Source organism: Colias croceus, chromosome 23 (assembly GCF_905220415.1).
Source record: "Colias croceus chromosome 23, ilColCroc2.1".
NCBI classification, from domain to species: domain Eukaryota; kingdom Metazoa; phylum Arthropoda; class Insecta; order Lepidoptera; family Pieridae; genus Colias; species Colias croceus.
In genome coordinates this window covers 2,858,026-2,877,219 of record NC_059559.1, presented here as the reverse complement: position 1 = coordinate 2,877,219, position 19,194 = coordinate 2,858,026, and the positions used below count along the sequence as shown (strand labels likewise).

At 35.0% G+C, this 19,194-nt stretch overlaps 1 protein-coding gene and 1 long non-coding RNA gene across 7 annotated transcripts in view; one reads left to right on the top strand and one right to left on the bottom strand.

Annotated features, from left to right (window-relative positions):
* Positions 1 to 4,253: 4,253 nt before the first annotated feature.
* The window catches only part of LOC123702154 (glycerol-3-phosphate acyltransferase 3), a 34,389-nt gene continuing 19,448 nt past the window's right edge, over positions 4,254 to 19,194 (bottom strand). The window contains exons 3-11 of one of the 5 annotated variants that reach the window (XM_045649824.1): positions 17,209 to 17,333; positions 16,526 to 16,662; positions 14,488 to 14,593; positions 9,822 to 10,058; positions 8,869 to 9,105; positions 7,528 to 7,643; positions 7,050 to 7,190; positions 6,140 to 6,349; positions 4,254 to 4,605 (exon numbers count right to left, since the gene is read on the bottom strand). In XM_045649824.1, the coding sequence (XP_045505780.1) occupies positions 4,518 to 4,605; positions 6,140 to 6,349; positions 7,050 to 7,190; positions 7,528 to 7,643; positions 8,869 to 9,105; positions 9,822 to 10,058; positions 14,488 to 14,593; positions 16,526 to 16,662; positions 17,209 to 17,333 (1,397 nt within the window). In that variant the 3' untranslated portion in view covers positions 4,254 to 4,517. Of the gene's footprint in view, positions 4,606 to 5,825; positions 5,891 to 6,139; positions 6,350 to 7,049; positions 7,191 to 7,527; positions 7,644 to 8,868; positions 9,106 to 9,821; positions 10,059 to 14,487; positions 14,594 to 16,525; positions 16,663 to 16,979; positions 17,020 to 17,208; positions 17,334 to 19,194 lie in introns of all 5 variants that reach the window. The other 4 variants (XM_045649822.1, XM_045649823.1, XM_045649821.1 and 1 more) reach the window with 4 other exon arrangements.
* LOC123702167 lies at positions 11,009 to 12,900 on the top strand. Of its 2 annotated transcripts, none has more exons than XR_006752820.1 (3): positions 11,009 to 11,606; positions 12,188 to 12,307; positions 12,881 to 12,900. It is a non-coding gene; the product is annotated as an uncharacterized LOC123702167 (long non-coding RNA). The 2 variants fall into 2 exon arrangements; XR_006752819.1 differs by having other exon boundaries at positions 12,878 to 12,897.

Genomic DNA, 19,194 nt, shown 5'->3' with positions numbered 1-19,194 from the left:
AATAACCTATTACTATATTATTTAACTAGTGTTATCACAATAAAAAGTAAAAATAAATAAAAAAAGCCCTTTTCTATATAAATTTTACATGCAAAATAATAAAAATATTGCTAACCATTTTGTAAAACGTATATATTGGTTAAAAATGTAAAATGGCCGCCAAAAATTATCACTAAAAATAAAAATGCATGGTTCCCAATTTACAAGAGAAATAAATAATAATAAATTTATTCTAACACTAGTTAAATAAAATCTTTTAATATAGTTTATCAAACATAATATACAAAAAAGCATCATTTTGTGTTAAACATCAATTATATCTAAAATCATTCCGTCCTTTTCTATCACAACGTTATATAGAAATGATAGAAAAGGATGACACGATTTCCACATTTGCTAGTTTTAAAACATATCGTTATGAATCGTGCCATCTCGCTCTATGCATTAATCATTATTAGAAGACATGCACTAGAGAGAGACAGTACGACTGTATAGGCCTCAATTGCTCTAAATTAAGCGCTTTTTACACCTTCCGATACGATTTGTCTCTTCAATATCGGATGATGTAAATAACGTTATAAATTATATATAAATGACGAGATATAAAATTTGCGATAGCGAAGAAAAGGCATGAGTATTTTATATAAGTAAAAAAACAATTTTTTTTTAGAGATTATTGTAACAAAATGCAGTTGATTCCATCCTTAAAAACAAAGTCAAAAGCCAGCACTATATAATATTTTATGTTAAAAAACATTAGCATTAAATGCAATTTACAATTATTATTTGTAATAGTTGAAGAAAATATAGTTCCAACTGTAAACACGCCTTTGCTTCGCTTTCGCGTACATAGTAGAAGTATCTAAAATATGCACATTTAATTAATTGTGATATAACCCAGTAGCTACCTAACGCATTTCATGCTTGACGATAAAAAGCAGTTTATTGACGACGATACGACACGACACGACGCACGACGTATTGTCTTAGATAGTTTTAGAGAATCGAGTATTTTTGAAGTGAAACTTCTTTAGGCGCGTTGAGACTAAAATTTCAAGGTCGCGTCATGGCAATACGACACGTCATGGATTAAGGCGACGATTTTGGTATCTTTAAATCTTGCCAAAGAAGTTTCACTTGTGACACATGTGCTTGGCACACACGTTCTTTTTTATGAACAAAAAAGAACTATGAGTTTTCATTTAAATTCAATATAGGATTACGAGGCTTGGATAAAATATTGATTATTGATACTAATATCATAAATGCGAAAATATGTTTGTTTGTCCGTCTTGTACATAACAATAATGCGACAAAATCGCGTTTTTTATTTAAAAGTTCCTTCCTTTGTTGGCTATATTTATTTTATACATAGAGACTTATAAATGCTACAGAGAATGTAGTTGAAAAAAATGCAAAAAACTTTGTCTTTAAAATTGAATATCCAAAAAACTAATAAAAAAAAACATCAAATAAAACGCACACCTACAAATACAACCAAGTGCGCACAAAAAATGCACTTTACACTCTACGTAAAAAATGTCGTGGCCGTGTCGTGTCGCACCCGATACACCTTAACCTACGATAAATATTAAAAATACAGTCTACGATATACAAACGACATATCACCGTCTTCCCATCACTCGAGTCGCATCACATTTGAGCAATCCAAAAATATATTGCTTTATTATAATAATAATAAACGTTTAAAAAAGGGGTAACCCCTTATATATACAAAGACAAGGAGGGGGGGATAAGTTCATTAAAAACGACTTTTTTTTTCTTCTAATGAAAATTTACAGCACAGATTATGAATATAATAATATTATAAATATTTAAATGTCAAAACTTTAAACAGTATACCAACAGTTATGACGTAATATTTTGTATGTATGTTACGCTTCAAAAGTTATTATTATGCTATTATATTTTTATCTATTATTATAAAATAATGAGTCCTTATTTAATAACTCAGCCCCCGAATCACAGACACAATAGAAAATCTATTGTGTCGTGGACCGATCTGGCCGCTGCGCTCGGGGCTCAATGGGTTGAAAATAAAAATAACTTGTTAAATCAATATATTATATAGGTAAATGCTTCGTTCGCAAATTTCTATTTCTGAAGTACCTTTAGTTTATTTTTTTTTATTCAAGTAACTTCAAAGGAGTTAAACAGCATAATATCGGTCGGATCATTTTCGAATTTTCATAAGGAAATTATTAAATATAATACAGAAAACTAAAAATGCCTTCTTAGGTCATTCTTTCACTTGGTTTCATCAAAGCATTTTCATATACACACTAGGTTTCCGCCCGCAGCTTCGCCCGCGCAGTCAAAGAAAAACCTTCTCCTCAAAAGGGATTTCCGGGATTGCATCATTTTCCCGGGATAAAAGGTAGCCATGTCCTTTATCGAGTATCAAAATATCTCCATAGCAAATTTCATGAAAATGGGTTCAGTAGTTTAGGCGTGATTGAGTAACAGACAGACAGAGAGAGTTACTTTCGCATTTGTAATATTAGTATGGATTTCGACGATGAATGTAACTCTTATAAAATATGTAAAATATTATAAAAAAAATAAGATTTTGGATTGCAACTTCGTTTTTTACGAAAGGTACTTTATCAAAAAAAGGAAAGAGATAGCATGCGAGTGTATTTGTATGATATGTCATCAAATTGATTATTTAATATGCGACGAAAATATTAAAAAAAAAAGCTGGATATTAAAATAAATTGAGCTGTGTATTATACATAGAGGATCCAAAGTAAGATCGACATAAACTGTTTTAGGTACATATATATAACTAGATTTCCGCCCGTGGCTTCGCCCGCGTTTTCAAAGGAAAACCCGCATAGTTACCGTTCCCGTTGGATTTTCGGGATAAAACCTAAAACCCTATGTGTCAATCTAAGTTACCCTCTATATGTGTGCTAAATTTCATTCTAATCGGTTCAGTAGTATTTGCGTGAAAGAGTAACAAACACACACACACATCCTCACAAACTTTCGCATTTATAATATTAGTAGGATCTTTATTTTTCCCTTGTTTTTATTAGCAAAATCTCTCAAAGCTCAAGAAAAATTTCATTTTCGAGATACACATCTTTTCTATAATACAAAAATTAATCGCGTAATGTAAGCGCATAACTCGGGAATTTTCTTTTTTTTTAATAATATTCCTTGAAGTACGAGGATGTTTCTTATGGAGAGAAAACGTAAACATGTACCACGGGCGAGGCCGGGGCGGACCGCTAGTTAAAAAATCAAGTCGACCTTGCTTCGTACATAGACCATATTTATTAAAAATCTAAAATAAAATGAAGCACGCTGTACATTAGTGACATATATCTTGACTGACACTAGCATGATGGTCGCGGTTTTGACACGTCAAATTCTGACAACTGTCAGAATTCGATTAGAATCGTGACGTACGCTATAGGAACATTAATCTTCTTTCATAAAAAGTGAATATATGACGGTGCATTTACATCAAACGAGCGAATGCTCATTCTAACCCCACTATGTCAAAAATTTTTAGTGTAAACAGGCGTAGAGCATTCTTTCGGTGTTCTTAGTGCGTTCGAAATGATTCTATACAATGTTCTAATACTGAACAACACTGAATTAAGTTATCGAATGAAGTTTTCGTTTACACTAAAAGAACACGAAAGAATGTTCTGGCTCTAGCTCTATGTTCGTTTGATGTAAATGCACCGTAACAAAAATGGCTGATATTTCCGAGTATTATCGTTAAATAAAATGTCGAAACGATGTGGTATTACTTTAGATGCAGTAAGTTTTCCGCCAACAACCTTTAAATGCACATCCACAAAACAATTTTAAACACGGTCTAACTTTAAACCAGGGATCTGTCACTTTAATAGTTGTCTATGTGAAATACGACAAAACCAGATTAAAGAGAACCCGCGCTTAAGTTAAACCCTGTCTAAAGTTTTTTGTGGTAAGAGTTAAGACAGATAATAATTTAATTTCCAACAACCTCGCACCATATTTACAAAACCGTTCATAACGCACTACTACAGTAAAAAATAACATAAAAAGCTTAAAAAATTCCGAATATATTTTCATCCAACATCAAATCAAACATAAATAAATTCAAAAACAACCACTTTGTATAGTATATTTTTGAAGTGAAACTTCTTTATCGGGGTTGGAAATAAATTGTGTAACATTTTTTCGTTACGCGTGACATTTTTCCGTTACGCGCCATCTTTTTCTTATCCCTACCACGCGTGATTCGTATTTCTGTAAAGTTGCATAATATAGTAAATTATTTTTGAAAAATAAGGTCATAAAGAAGTTTCTCTAGTACACGCACACATTTTTTTCCAGTACACAACACAAAATTGACTAACAACTACATGACATACTGCATATACACATCAGAAATGTTCGATTTTTTCGCATGTTTATCACTCGATCCCCCCGTACATAACGCGAGTGTCCCACGCGTGGGTCTAGGTTCATTCCCGTCTGTGGTAGACACTAAACTACTCCCCTTTTAATCTCTTACTGAACTCCTCTTGCTGTAACTCCCTCCACTCTTTTTTCGCCTTCATGCGTTTCAATTGGCCGTCCCTGTAATAGAGAAAATATATATTCTTTAACTATATTCAGTTATATGTGTATATTAGGAGCCTGAGTCAATATTATGTCTATGGAATATATAATCCATACTAATATTATAAATGCGAAAGTAACTCTGTCTGTCTGTCTGTTACTCAATAACGCCTTAACTACTGAACCAATTTGCATGAAATTTGGTATAGAGATATTTTGACACCCGAGAAAGGACATAGGATAGGTTTTATCCCGGAAATCCCTCGGGAACTATGCGGGTTTTTCCTTGACTGCACGGGCGATGCCGCGGGTTGAAAGCTAGTATAATAAATTTTAATGTATTTATTATATTATATTAGGTTGAGACAAATTTTTTTTACACAAATACACATAAACAGGCTAAATTTGCTTTGGTCTATATCTGTGTCTTTTTAAGTAGTAAATCAAATGTGTAAATAGGTTATTCTGTAATAATGTAAAAATACACGACGTATTTTTGTTTATATTAAGCAAAAAATCTTGCAATCAATTCCACTGCGGACTATTTTTCAGGTATAGTTTGTAACGTAGTCACTTTTGATTTACGTATATATCTGTGTGAATATGTGCTGCGTATTTGTTTTCTGGGTGCCCGCTGGTAACAAAAATTTACAAACTCTGTTGGGGTTCCCTATTCCTTACCTCTATTTCGTCGCTGTGTAAATGTTTGTATAACACTGCCTCTACACTACTCGCGAAGTTGAACGAGGTTAGACGAATAGAATAATGTAGAGAGGCAGTTCTGTTATTTCGTCCAAGTTTTTGTAGCACCGCGGACTTCGGCCGAGGAACTTCGCGAGTAGTGTAGAGGAGGCATTAGAGTTAGTATTCGAGTGTGTGTGCGTGTTGGAGGTAGTTTGCGGGTTGGCGGAAGTGTATGTTGACTGTAGTGTGCGTGTTAGCTGTAGTGTCAATGTTAGTGTACGTGTCAGTGCTAGTGTTCGTGTTGTTGTGTGTGTGTTTGTGTAATACATACATGTTTTTGCTGCCGTGATAAATTTTGGAAAAACTTGCATAGTTCTAGTAATTAATTCTTATGTTACTTGTAACAAAGGACGGATGAATGTCTCCTATAACACAGGTTTTTCCTAGCATAGGAGACATTGTTCAAAATGTCATAATAAATGTACCACATATAGTTATTATATTATGTAAGTTCTTTGTTGTGTTGTAACCATGTTTGATTTGATACAACTCACCACATCAGGTCAACGAGCCCACCGCGCCTCGCTATAGCCGCTTTAACTCTATTAGCGAAGTCGACCGCACTCTCTTGCGGTAGTGTGCAGTGTTCGTGTTAGCTGTAGTGTCAATGTTAGTGTTCGTGTTATCTGTAGTGTCAATGTTAGTGTTCGTGTTACTGTAGTTAGTGTGCGGGTTAGCGATAAGTGTGTATTGAGCGTATTAGCAAAATCTACCTAATGGCGGTAGTGTGTGTGTAGGTGTGTAGTGTGCGCTTTAGCGGTAGTGTCAGTGCTAGTGTTCGTGTTGTTGTGTTTGTGTTACAACTTACCACATCAGATCAACGAGTCCACCGCGCCTCGCTATAGCCGCCTTCACTCTATTAGCGAAATCGACGGCACTCTCTTGCGGGCCGCGAGTCATGGCCGGCAAGTACCAAACGTCGCACACTATCGCCCACGAGCTCATCATGTTCAGTAAGTAATGCAGCATCCCGTATCGGGAGCTGTTCCAGAACGCGTCGCCGAAGCGTGCGTCGTATCTGCGGGGAGGTTTTTCATTTTAAAAAAATCTATAGTACTAATATTATAAATGCGAAAGTTTGTGAGGATGTATGTGTGTGTGTGTAGGTATGTTTGTTAGTCTTTCACGCAAATACTACTGACCCGATTACAATGAAATTTAGCACACATATAGAGGGTAACTTGGATCAACACATAGGTTTTATCCCGGAAATCCCACGGAAACGGGAACTGTGCGGGTTTTTCTTTGAAAATGCGAGCGGAAAGCTAGTCACCTAAAAATGTGAATGATCTATCATTATTAGTTGTAGTTTGAATTATGTATAGACATATCCAACCACCCAGTTGTTATAATAATTATTCTTAATCTAAATTACTATAAATCAATATGTATATTGTATATGTTACGTTTAGAGACCGAAAACGTTAAGAGCTAGCGCGCACGAGCAACTTTGTCTCCGCAACTATTTTGCCTCTCCCACCCATGGGCACTATATACATACACAAAATAGAGGCAAAATAGTTAGCCCTAGCTACGTGCGCGCACTTTCATACTAATGAAAGTGCGCGCACGTAGCGACGCAACTCCCCATACAATTGATGGGAGAGACAAAATAGTTGCGGAGACAAAAGTTGCTCTTGTGCGCTAGCTCTAACTGACTGAAGTCACACCGCGAAATTCGTGTTATGACTCTAAAGAAAATTCTCACGAGTACTAACTTGATAGCCACAGGGTATATAGTGCCGCCGACTTCAAAGCTGCCCTTCTTGAATTGCACAACCGACGTGTTGTTGATGCAGGTGCCTTCGGGAAATATCAGGATCGGCGGATTGTCCACTACGGATATGTGCTCTTTTAGTCTGGAATAAACAATTTTTATGAATTGATATAAATAAAAATTGGACAAGATTCTTCATTTCTTCTTATAGAAATCTTATAAATGCTCTTTTTGTTTGAAAAAAAAAACTTTGAAAGCTGAATTTTTTTTAGTTTACTCAAAAATAACGAAATTATTCTTATACTACTATGCACCTATGCATGATTTTTACTCAATTCTATGCTAAGGCGCCACACAATAGAACGTGCCGAGCACATAAAAACATTCAAAAACCATACTATTTCTGACAAACAACTAAAAATCCCCAAACCCCCCCTCCACTTTTCTTTAAAATCAATACACATAAAAGAAAATCTCACCGTCTAGCAACAGCGTGTCTGTCTTTAACCTCCGATCTCTCGAACCAAATGTGGGGCGAAGCCCTAGCCAGGGCCCTTTGTAAGAGCCCTAGGAATCCGTTGTGTCTTTGACCAATCTGTGGATTTTTGGTTATTTATTTAGTAAAAAAAAAACTCTTAAGGATACAATCGAAAATCATACTATGCAGTAATAAAAAAAAGTGTTTATATAATCACTTAAGAATTTCAGAAACTTATTTAAAAGATTGACAGAAACAAAATCAATACGTACACTAATGGGATTCGAACCCATACGTTGCACTAAAAATAAAAATAAAACAAATCAGTAACTATTTTTAACTAGCGGTCCGCCCCGGCTTCTCCCGTGGTACATATTCACGTTTTCTCTACATAAGAACCATCCTCGAACTTCAAGGAATATTAAAAAGAATTAACGAAATCGGTTAAGCCGTTCTCAAGTTATGCGCTTACCAACACATTTTGGGATTCATTTTTATATTATAGATAAAACAAATAAAAGTTACGTATTCGTAAATACATACTAGGATTTATTATCAAATTCCCCTTTACATAAAAAGCTGTCTTATATAATGAAAAACATGTTTAAATCGAACATACAAAAAATAAATTTACAAATAAAAAATCCCACATAAAAACACTCATTACTTATTATAACATGCCCCCAGACGTACACAGTATACCCCGTACATCATGCTATGAAATATGAAAAGTAAATTCTTAATTATATAATATTATACACAGTGGCGTAGCTACCGCGATCATCACCCCTACATGACTATTTTATGAATAGTACCAAAAAGATTTCGCTCTGGATGCTCAAAAAATATCCCCATAAATAAATTTCTATGCAGGACAAACCCAACACGAACATTAATTTAATTCGCAAAAACACTTGTCCTCCCCTTGACAAAACTCGATTTATTCACCCCAAAACAGGCTCCCGTTAAAACGCAACCAGTCCCCTCTCCCCCTTCAAAATTGAAGAAAACAGAAATCTATTCACGATAACACAAGAATGATAAAATAAGAATATCATTGGCATTTTACTCTTTTTAAGCTATTGCGTAGCTTCTATCGCGGGCCTTGAGCGCGGGGACCGAATCGAGAAATTCCGTAACGAAAAAACCTCACGCTCCCCACTCCGACGGGCTCGGAGGTGTGGCTTGAAGGCATGCTATGCAATAGCTTTACCGCGGCAGTCCCCGAGTGACACACGTCTTTTTTTATGATGAGATGGTACTAATTATTGGCATTCAACTATAAAAATCCAAACACAACCCAGTACGCTACGCCACCGACCATAAACACACACACACTCACCAACGAATAACAGCTGTCACACATGAGCACCAACACATCGATCGGGCTCGTGTGATTGGCCACGCATATCCCGCTCTTCGGCTTATACCTGTCCCCGTTGTGATAAGTTATCACGGCGCTAATACAACGCGACAGAAAGTTGAAGCACATCAGCGACATTGAATTGTTCACGCGCTGTTTGAACGCGCCATCCGGTAGCGTGCCGACAATGGCCGTGCTGACTATCAGCCACCACACCTAGGGGTGATGCATGTGAACATCAACCCGGTATACTAATGTATTGACACAGCTGGATGTGTATTGTGTAGCTTGGTATTCATGGTGAACGTTTGTTCAGCAAAGTTGGGCCAACATCGTAGCGCGGAGTAGTAAAAAGTTTTTGGAAGAGCAGACATGAAAACAATGTTAGTCAACTGTTGCTCAACCAACATTTACCATAAATAACGGGCTTATTAATAACTAAAAATAATATCAGCTGTGCCAAAACAACGAGGTGTAAATGATAAGATCATACAGTGATATTGTGACAGGACCAATTACACCATAAAATACATATTTATGATTCATTTCAAAACGTATCATAATGACATGGTATAGCACGCCACATGTGACGTGACAATTTTATACTTATCACGCCATATCATGACACCTGTCAGACGAATTTCATGACGGTGCAATATTTAGCCACGCCACGTATAGTACGACTAGAGCGTGTTAAACCATATCATTATGACACGGACACGATACGACGTGTCATATCATAATCTGTAATACGTCACGTCACAGAACCATTATATCACACGTCACACATCATACAACAGAGACATACACAACCCAAAAACGTCACATAGTAACAAAACAAACAGCCTAGCCCACATCAACCCTCGCGCATAGACAACCCTTTTTCTTATAGTGGAGAGCGCATAGACAACCCTCATCAACTAGAGTCTAACCAAAGAGAAACACATGTCCATGCTCAGCACGCTGACGTCGATCGGACTGGTGTGGTTGGCGACGCAGAAGCCGTTAGACGACGGCTTGTATTGCGTATCATGGTAGTAGGCGACGCAAGATACGCTTCGTATTAACATACGGTTCGCCAGCTTGTAGGCGATGCCCCCGAGTGTGCGACGTATTTTGCCCTCCGGTAGTAGGCCAATTAGCGTCATGCTGACTAGTGTAGCGATCACCTGACGTGTTGGGGTTGCGCAAGAGTTGATTTTTGTTAGTCACGAAATATAAGAGAGGTAGAGAACAAAGTATGGTAGGGATGTAGGTAGGGATGTATTAAAAAGTATGTAAAGTGAAGTCCCATGTACCCTTGTGGGGTGAGGGGCAGATGCATTATACATATTCTGTTTCACTGATCGATTTTTCTTTAGGGACAAGTAGGTGATCAGCTTTCTGTGTCCTGCCAGACCGAGACATGTTTTTTTCTTCGTCTCCACCGGGTATCGAACCCAAGACCCCTCGGTGTAGTAAAAAGTAGGTAGGAGATAAATAAAAGGAAGGCGAAAATATAAGAAGGTAGGAAAAGGCATACGTAAGGTAAGTATGAAATGCAAAATTATCTGACAAGTGGATAGGGACAGAAATGACACAGGTCATGAATGTAAAATAAGTTGAAATGAGGGTAGGTAGAGAAATTGGTAAAGGTGCGTACAGATTATATAACATTATGTTATAACATTGTGATATTAACACGTCAAAATGTACTGAAAAATGTTATAAAACAATGTAACATTGTTATACTTAACAATTTTTCAGTACATTTTGTCGCGTTATATAATCTGTACGCACCTTAATAAGAAAGGCACAATTACTTGGAAAGGGGAAGAAATACAGTTATTTAAGTAAGGAACACAAAATTATAAAGAGGTCGAGAAACAACTAAGGTAAGTAGGTTACACAAAATTACTCCTATTACTTATAATTTAATCGAAAGTATGTTACAATTTCATCAAATTAAGAGAACAAGAAGATATGCGACTATTAAAAATGCTAAATAACATAAAAGTAATTTTGCGCTTCAACGAGCATACTTAAAACAATTTAAATTAAAATAACATGTAGAATACATTAATGTTTTAATTAGATAGTTTATTTTTTTAGAACAATAATTAACATATGTTTAAGGTGAAATGAGACCCAAAACAGACGTTTTGAGCTCACGAAGAATTAATTTTTTTCTTCAAAAACTACCAATTTGATTTTTTTTATTTATGGATTTATTTAATTGAAGAGTTTGTCTAGTGACGTGCGGGAACCGAAACACGATTGAAAAAATTTGCCTCGATAGAAAAACGTTGTGAAGTTTCCTAAAAATTAAACGGTCAATCAATTTCATTTGGACAATGGTAAAGTAATATCAATGAAACTTTATCCACATCCATTTCCATTCAATTCTTGAGAGACGTGCGGGATTAGATTTTACATTTAATACATCAGTAATTTAAAAAAAATATATTTATAAATTATGAGCACAAAATTGCGCGTAGGCCGGTCGCTTCCGCCGTTCCGCCTCCTGTTAGTCGACGCTAACGCGTCTTAGAGAGCAGTCCTGTACAACTTTTTCGCGCGGTGCCGTTGTCTACTCGCATACGTGATTTAGTGTTAGTGATACTAAAGTTTTTCATAAACATGGTGAATTTTGGTGGCCAAAACATTGATGGTGAGAACATTAGGAAGAAAATGTTGCGAAAGCAGATAAAAAAACTACAGTTATTGAACCCAAATAGGTAAGTTTGATGTTTATCATGCTTATTTATATTTATTATGTCTTTCGGCCGCTACAAGTCTAAAGACCTCAACTTCCAATATATTGATTACTAGGTATATTTACAAGTCTAATTTGAGAAACGCATAAATCAAAATTTGAAAGTTATTTTTACTTGTAATAATTAGTAATAAATATTATTTTAATTTTTTGGAGTATTATACGTTTACTAAGTCTGAATTGAGCAACGCACAAATCAAGATTTTATAATTTTATGCACTCCGTCTTTATTTTTATTTATAACTAGAGGTCCGCCCCGGCTTCGCCCGTGGTACATATTTCGCAATAAAAGGTAGCCTATGTCCTTTCTCGGGTATCAAAATATCTCCATACCAAATTTCATGCAAATTGGTTCAGTAGTTTAGGCGTGATTGAGTAACAGACAGACAGACAGACAGAGTTACTTTCGCATTTATAATATTAGTATGGAAGTATGGATTTTATTATTGGTATAGAATAGATAAGTAATGTTTTAGTTTTTTTGAGATTTCATCTTCCAATAAATATACTACTGATTTGTGTATGTATGTTTATTTCTAACAGCGAAGCGCGACCACGAAAAATCCGATGAGCAGCCTGCAAGCCAGGACGCAATAAAAGACAAACCATGATTACCAGAAACTGATGTGGATCTTCAGACAGTTTCATATAGTACTTTTTTGTGTAAGTTTATCTTATGTTATTTATTTATAAGTCATAAGATTGAAGATAGTAAAATATTTCAGACTAGTGTAAGTTATCACTGACTGGTTACCACTTACCAAAATTTGTTTTTATGCATATTATGCATAAGCATAATTACTTGTAAATTTTATATAAAAAAATATTTGAAAAATTTGTATGACGATGCCGACAGTCGACTTTTTTTACGAGCTCGGACAATAGAGCGATAAATGAACGGACACAGCTGCGAAATTTTACTAATTTTTATAAAAGCACTTGTTATACTAATTGCGGTCAACCGTAAAATTTTGCAAACAAAAGAACGATTTTCTCAGAAAGTTTGCTCTGTATGACGCCGACAATCGAGTTTATTACGGGCTAGGATAATAAAGCGACAAAGGAACGTACACAGCTGCGCAATTTTTTCTAGTTTTGTGATGAAAGTATCTTTATAATAATCGTGGTATTATAATTGGTTTATCAATGAATTTTTCTATAAATCTTTTTTTGTTATACAGAATTTTCGTTTCATTCATTCTCTCCTATTATAACTTATTGTGGTTGTTTCAGCAGCACAATGTACAAGGACAGCTGAAAATGACGAGCAAGAAACATATTTATTTTCAGAACAAGGTGAAGAAGAAAAAATGAAAGTCGTATCAAGAAGATAAACATTGGAACAATAAAATAGTACCAAAACCAGCATTCGAAAATATCTGTTATGTTATGTTATATTATATATCAAATGTCAAAATTCTATCTTATTATATTCTATACTAATATTATAAATCTAAAGAGTTTGTTTGTTTGTTTGAACGCGCTAATCTCGGGAACTACTGGTCCGATTTGAAAAATTCTTTCGGTGTTAGATAGCCCATTTATCGAGGAAGGCTATAGGCTATATATCATCACGCTAAGACCAACAGGAACGGAGCAATGCGGGTGAAACCGCGGGGAACAGCTAGTATATCATATATCTGATATTAAATATATCAAAATGTCGGATATATTTATTAAAAAAAAATCAAAATTGTAAATAATATTTTTTTGTTATTGATTTTTTCAATAAATATGATATATATTATGTAAAAAAAAACCAAACGTAAATAGCATAAGTCTATTATGTATTTTTATTATCATATTGTACGTAAAGTCCCCATGACGAAAAACTATAAAATATTTTGTTTACAAAGATGTTCAAATAACTTATATAGGTAGCGACAATTCTAACAATAACAAATCATTTCATCATAAAATAAATTAGTCGCAAGCTCACTTTTTGTAACCAGACTTGTACCAATTAAAAATCGACCTTCGTGCAAAGGAACAAAGGTCGTTTTTCTAGTCCGATGGGTCCGGCAACGAAAAGACGTTGCCGGATCGCTTTACTCGGCTTTAACCGCGCGAATATAAGAATTTAAGTAAAGTTCATTGAACCTCCGTTAGTTCCGTATGTTTCCGTCATCTATTCAGTTGTGTGGCATGGCGAGGGGATTTTCGTGAAGCGTCCCGCGCGCTCTTATGCTCCACCCAGGGGGCGTATCCCAAAAGGTGCACAAACACGATTGTATTTCGTCTTAAATTTATAAAGAATAGAAAAAATTCGATCACGAGGCGGGCCTCGAACCCGCATCCTTACGCGCCATTCCGGGATCGAATTTTTTCTATTCTTTATGAATTTATATTTATAAAGCATTTGAATGCCATAAAACCCAAAAAAAAATATACATATGTATTTAAAAAGTCAATTAATATTCTGGTTGATAAAAAATACACTATTGTTTCAACCAAAAAAATTATCAAATTTAATGATCATTTAAGACATGACATACTAGCTTACCACCCCTGGCTTCCGTTTCACGACAAAAAAAATCTAATCAAATTCGCTTCAGCAGTTTCAGAATAAAACAGACTCATTTTCATATTTCTAATATTACTTTTTTAAACTTTAAAAATCCATTACTATACTAAAATAAAAAGCACACTTGTACCTCTACTACCTCTACTACTACCAAGTCGTAGTGATAGTATACTACTACTTAGTAGTATAAATGTCTAAAAATGTTACTACTACTTAGTAGTACGACTACTACTTAGTAGTGGTATAATACTACTACTTGCTAGTAGTATATTAGTCTAAAAACTTACTACTACTTACTACTAACTACTATACTACTCACCCCAATAACGAATATGAGTATCCTCAGTGGTAGTAAGAAGAAGTATCGTACAATGAAACCCATCACCCATATGATTGTGAGGCGCCATGTTAGAAATTCGTATTGCCTGTAACAAAAAATAATATTTTTAGATTTTTTTTAATAGCCACATTTGGGCATCACTACATAGTATAAAACAAAGTCGCTTTCTCTGTCCCTATGTCCCTTTGTATGCTTAAATCTTTAAAGCTACGCAACGGATGTTGATGCGGTTTTTTTTAAATAGATAGAGTGATTCAAGAGGAAGGTTTTAGAATATAATCTATAAGGTTTTAGACAAAGCGGGCGAAGCCGCGGGCGGTAAGCTAGTGGAAGAATAAAAAAGAGCGTGTGCCGAGCACACGTGTCAGAAGTGAAACTGCTTTGGCAAGATTCAAAGATACCAAAATCGTCGTCTTACTCCATGACGTGGCATTGCCGTGAAAAAAAATGCCTATTATAAAAACCAAGGAACAGCATTCAGCTTACGAAAGAAAATTCAAAATTTATCGAATACTTTTTAAATTTCACTATAAAAAAACAACAAAATAATATAATTCTAATACTGATCAAGTAAAACATTTTTTTTTTTATATAAACGAAGTTTTTGTTGTAATAAATACAATGTAAAACAATTGTTTTTGTGACAAAAGAAAAACAATTTAATCGTTTTCACCTAATTAATAATTTAAATGCAAGTTTTTTTATATACGTGTATAAATGAATATTTAAACATCTATGTATTTGAATAAAATTTTAATTAAAACTTTTTGTATAAAATGTTTTTAATTATCTTGATAACAATAATATATATAAATAGTTGCAATAATTATTATTATTATCAAAGCAATTTACATGTATTAAAATAAAATTTTATGTATGAACACAAAGTATACCCATCCTACCCTATCCTATCTTTCCTACTAATATTATAAATGCGAAAGTTCGTGAGGATCGATGTTTGTTACTCTTTCACGCAAATACTACTGAACCGATTGCAATGAAATTTAGCACACATATAGAGAGTAACATGGATTAACACATAGGATAGGTGAAAAAACCCGAAAACCCCACGGGAAGGGGAACTATACGGAGTTTTCTTTGACTACGCGGGCGAAGCAGCTGGCGGAAAGCTAGTAATGAATAAATCGCGTTTAAAATCCGTTATTAGTACTTTAGGTATATTAGGACCACGCTCACTGCAAAGTGTGAGAAACGTCGGGATGATAGATAAATAAATATTTCAGGACAATTTTCACACACGGCACGATCTGATCCCATACTGCTTTCGCTTGTGTTATGGAAACCAGATGGCTAATAAAAACACATATTACATTATATAATTTTAAATAAATATTTATATAGATAATTAACACTCAGACACAGAGCAAACATCTATGTTCATCACACAAATATTTGCCCCGGGTGGGAATCGAACCCACGACCTCTGACTTGGAAGGCAGAGCCACTACCAACCAAGCCAACGGGTCAGTCATAACAATCTACACTAATATTATAAAGAGGAAATCTTTGTTTGTTTGTTTGATTGTAATGAATAGGCTCATAAACTACTGGACCGATTTCAAAAATTCTTTCACCATTCGAAAGTTACATTATCCTAGAATAATATAGGCTATACTAGCTTTCCGACCGCGGCTTCGTCCGCGTTTTCAAAGTAAAACGCGCATAGTTCCCGTTCCCGAGGGATTTCCGGGATAAAACCTATCCTATCTCTCAAGTTGGATCGAACTGCACATGGTGTGCGAATTTTATTATGATCGGTTAAGTGGTTTAGGAGTCCATTGAGGACAAACATTGTGACACGAGATTTATATATATTATATATAAGATATAAGATAAGAAAGATAAGATAAGATAAGATAAGATATTATCACGCTAAGACCAACAGGAGCGGAGCCACGCGGGTGAAACCGCGCGGCATAGCTAGTATAACAATAAACCGCGTTTAAAATCCGTTAAAATCTTTACTTTCTAAATTATTTTCATACAAAACCCTCACCTATTAGTCCTGGTGAGCAGGTTCCAACTCCTCAACTCTTCGGCCTCGAAGACGGAGGTGACCTGGTCTTCAATGATCGACTCCATGCCCGCCTTGACCAGATCGAGACAGTGGAACACGTGCATTTCGAGGTTGTTCTGGAATATTTGGAGATGATATAATATTATAGTTAATCCATACTAATATTATAAATGCGAAAGTAACTCTGTCTGTTACTCAATCACGCCTAAACTACTGAACCAATTTTCATGAAATTTGGGATGGAGATATTTTGATACCCGAGAAAGGACATAGGCTACTTTTTATCCCGGGAAAATGATGCAATCCCGGAAATCCCACGAGAACGGGAACTATTCGGGTTTTTCTTTGACTGCGCGGGCGATGCCGCGGGTGGAATGCTAGTAATATATATTATATACTATTTATAATAATAATGATGATACTTAAAACCCACCTCTGGCTTAATTTGCTCAATCAGCAGACCATTGGGCAGCCTCTCATGACTCTTACTCCTCTTAATAAAGATGATGACGTTGATGATCATAATGATAATAGCTATCACAATAAACCCTTATTGTGTGGTAGCGATGGTTACGACGACGACGACGATGGTGATGATGATGATGATGATGACGAAGACGATGACCATGATTATAATAATGATGATGAAACTTAAAACTCACCTCAGGCTTAATCTGCTCAATCAGCAGACCATTGGGCAGCCTGTCTTGACTCTTACTCCTCTTGTAATTGAGTTCCGGCGACGGGCCGAGTATCTCCTGCCGCTCTATCACCGTCATCTTTGTGCCTGTAATAGTTTATTTATTTTTATTAATAATAATGAATATCTATACATATAATCACAGCATATAATATGTAGAAGGGTCAATTCTGTACATTGAAAATATTGAAAAAATAAATAGCAGGGGGTGTTACTGGGTCGATAACTAACCCAAATGTGTGATTAAAAAAATTTTTGTCTGTCTGTCTGTATATGCTGACATCACGTGAAAAGTAACAATTCGATTTTGATGATACTTGGTATAATTATACCTTATTATCCAGGGCATAAAATAGGATACTTTCTATCCTGAAAAAATACGAGGAAAAAAAAATATCTTAATTTCTCAGTTTTATGCATAGACGTTGTTCTGTAGAACCGCGAACACACGTTGCGTTACACGCAGTGGATTCTTTTTTTTATAAGATGTCATTGTCAGAGTTACTCAAAATGGAGAAATAAACCATCCACGCGAAGACCGACATCCGCGCGGACGGAGTCGCGGGCGGAAGCTAATAATGAATAAAGTTTTAATAAATAACCCCGAAAATTAATAATTATTGTATTGTTACCGATTATTGATAAGTGCACAAAGGAAATAAAAGGGTGTTATAAACGTTTTTAGGATACATAAAAATTGTATAATGCGTCGGTGTTGTCACTAAAGTGTTAGTAATAATCTAAAACAATAATTAAAATGTATGTTTTAAATAGAATAAAAAAACCGTAAGTATTTTTTTTCCCAAGAATTTTTTAAATTAAGAAGATTGCTAAGAATTGCGAACAGCCTTATTTTTTAGGCAACGTCTGTTAAAAGTAAAACCTAACTCGCGCTAGCTAGTAACTAGATAACTAAATTAATCTATTCAAAAATACACATACATATTCATAAATAAATAACTTTACAAATAACAAAAAAGTGGGTTATTTTAACTGTACACACCTGATAAACATACTTAAGCGTAATTTAAATGCAGTCTTCATGTTTTAGATAAGCATACATACATACATAAGTACATACAGTAATAGATTTTAACGTGTGCGTGGGTGTGTACTGTGTAGTTACTATTAGATGTTTTTAACTGATACCCAGGGCCGTCTTAGACTATGCCGGGGCCCTTGGGCACACAAGAATTGGGGGCCCCTTTGAAATATAAAGAAATCAAACTAGGTACGCAAATTTTTTCCCACAATTATATATGTTTTTGCCCTAAATTGAAACTTAAAGAAGTAATAAGAAAACTTAAAGAAAATTTCTATGTAAAATTTTTGCTCCATTTTTTTATACATTTTACAAAAAAGTTACTTCTGACCAATCTTGTATTATAATATGGTCTTTTGAGGAAACTTTTTTTCCTTATTTTTTTTTTATATAATTCATTTGAAACGCTGCTGCTGTAATGGCGCTCCAAAGTTGACTTTAATTAAATTTAATTAAGAAATATTTTAAGAATTACTTTTTCAAATTACCTTTCTCTTTGAATTTATATTTTAGGTTTTATGGCAGTCAAATGCTTTATAAATAAAATATAAATTCAACAAAAAAGGTCGTGTTCCATCTTTACAATATTGTATTCACTGAAAAGTGCTTCATATTGGTTGAGATGGTTGTTAAATCATCTCAATAGATGGCGTGCGGTGTGTCCCTTAAGACACATAAAACTGAAGGAATAGAATAAATTCGGTTGCTCCGGCGGGTCACGAGTGGCTGAGTTGGTCAAGCATCCGCCCCGGAATGGCGCGAAGGATGCGGGTTCGAGTCCCGCCTCGTGATCGAATTTTTTCTATTTTTTATAAATTTATAACTTTCTCTTTTTCAAATTTATCTTTTTAATTTGCATCTGGATTTTTTCTTTCGTAGCCGTTTCATATTGATCAAAATTATTGC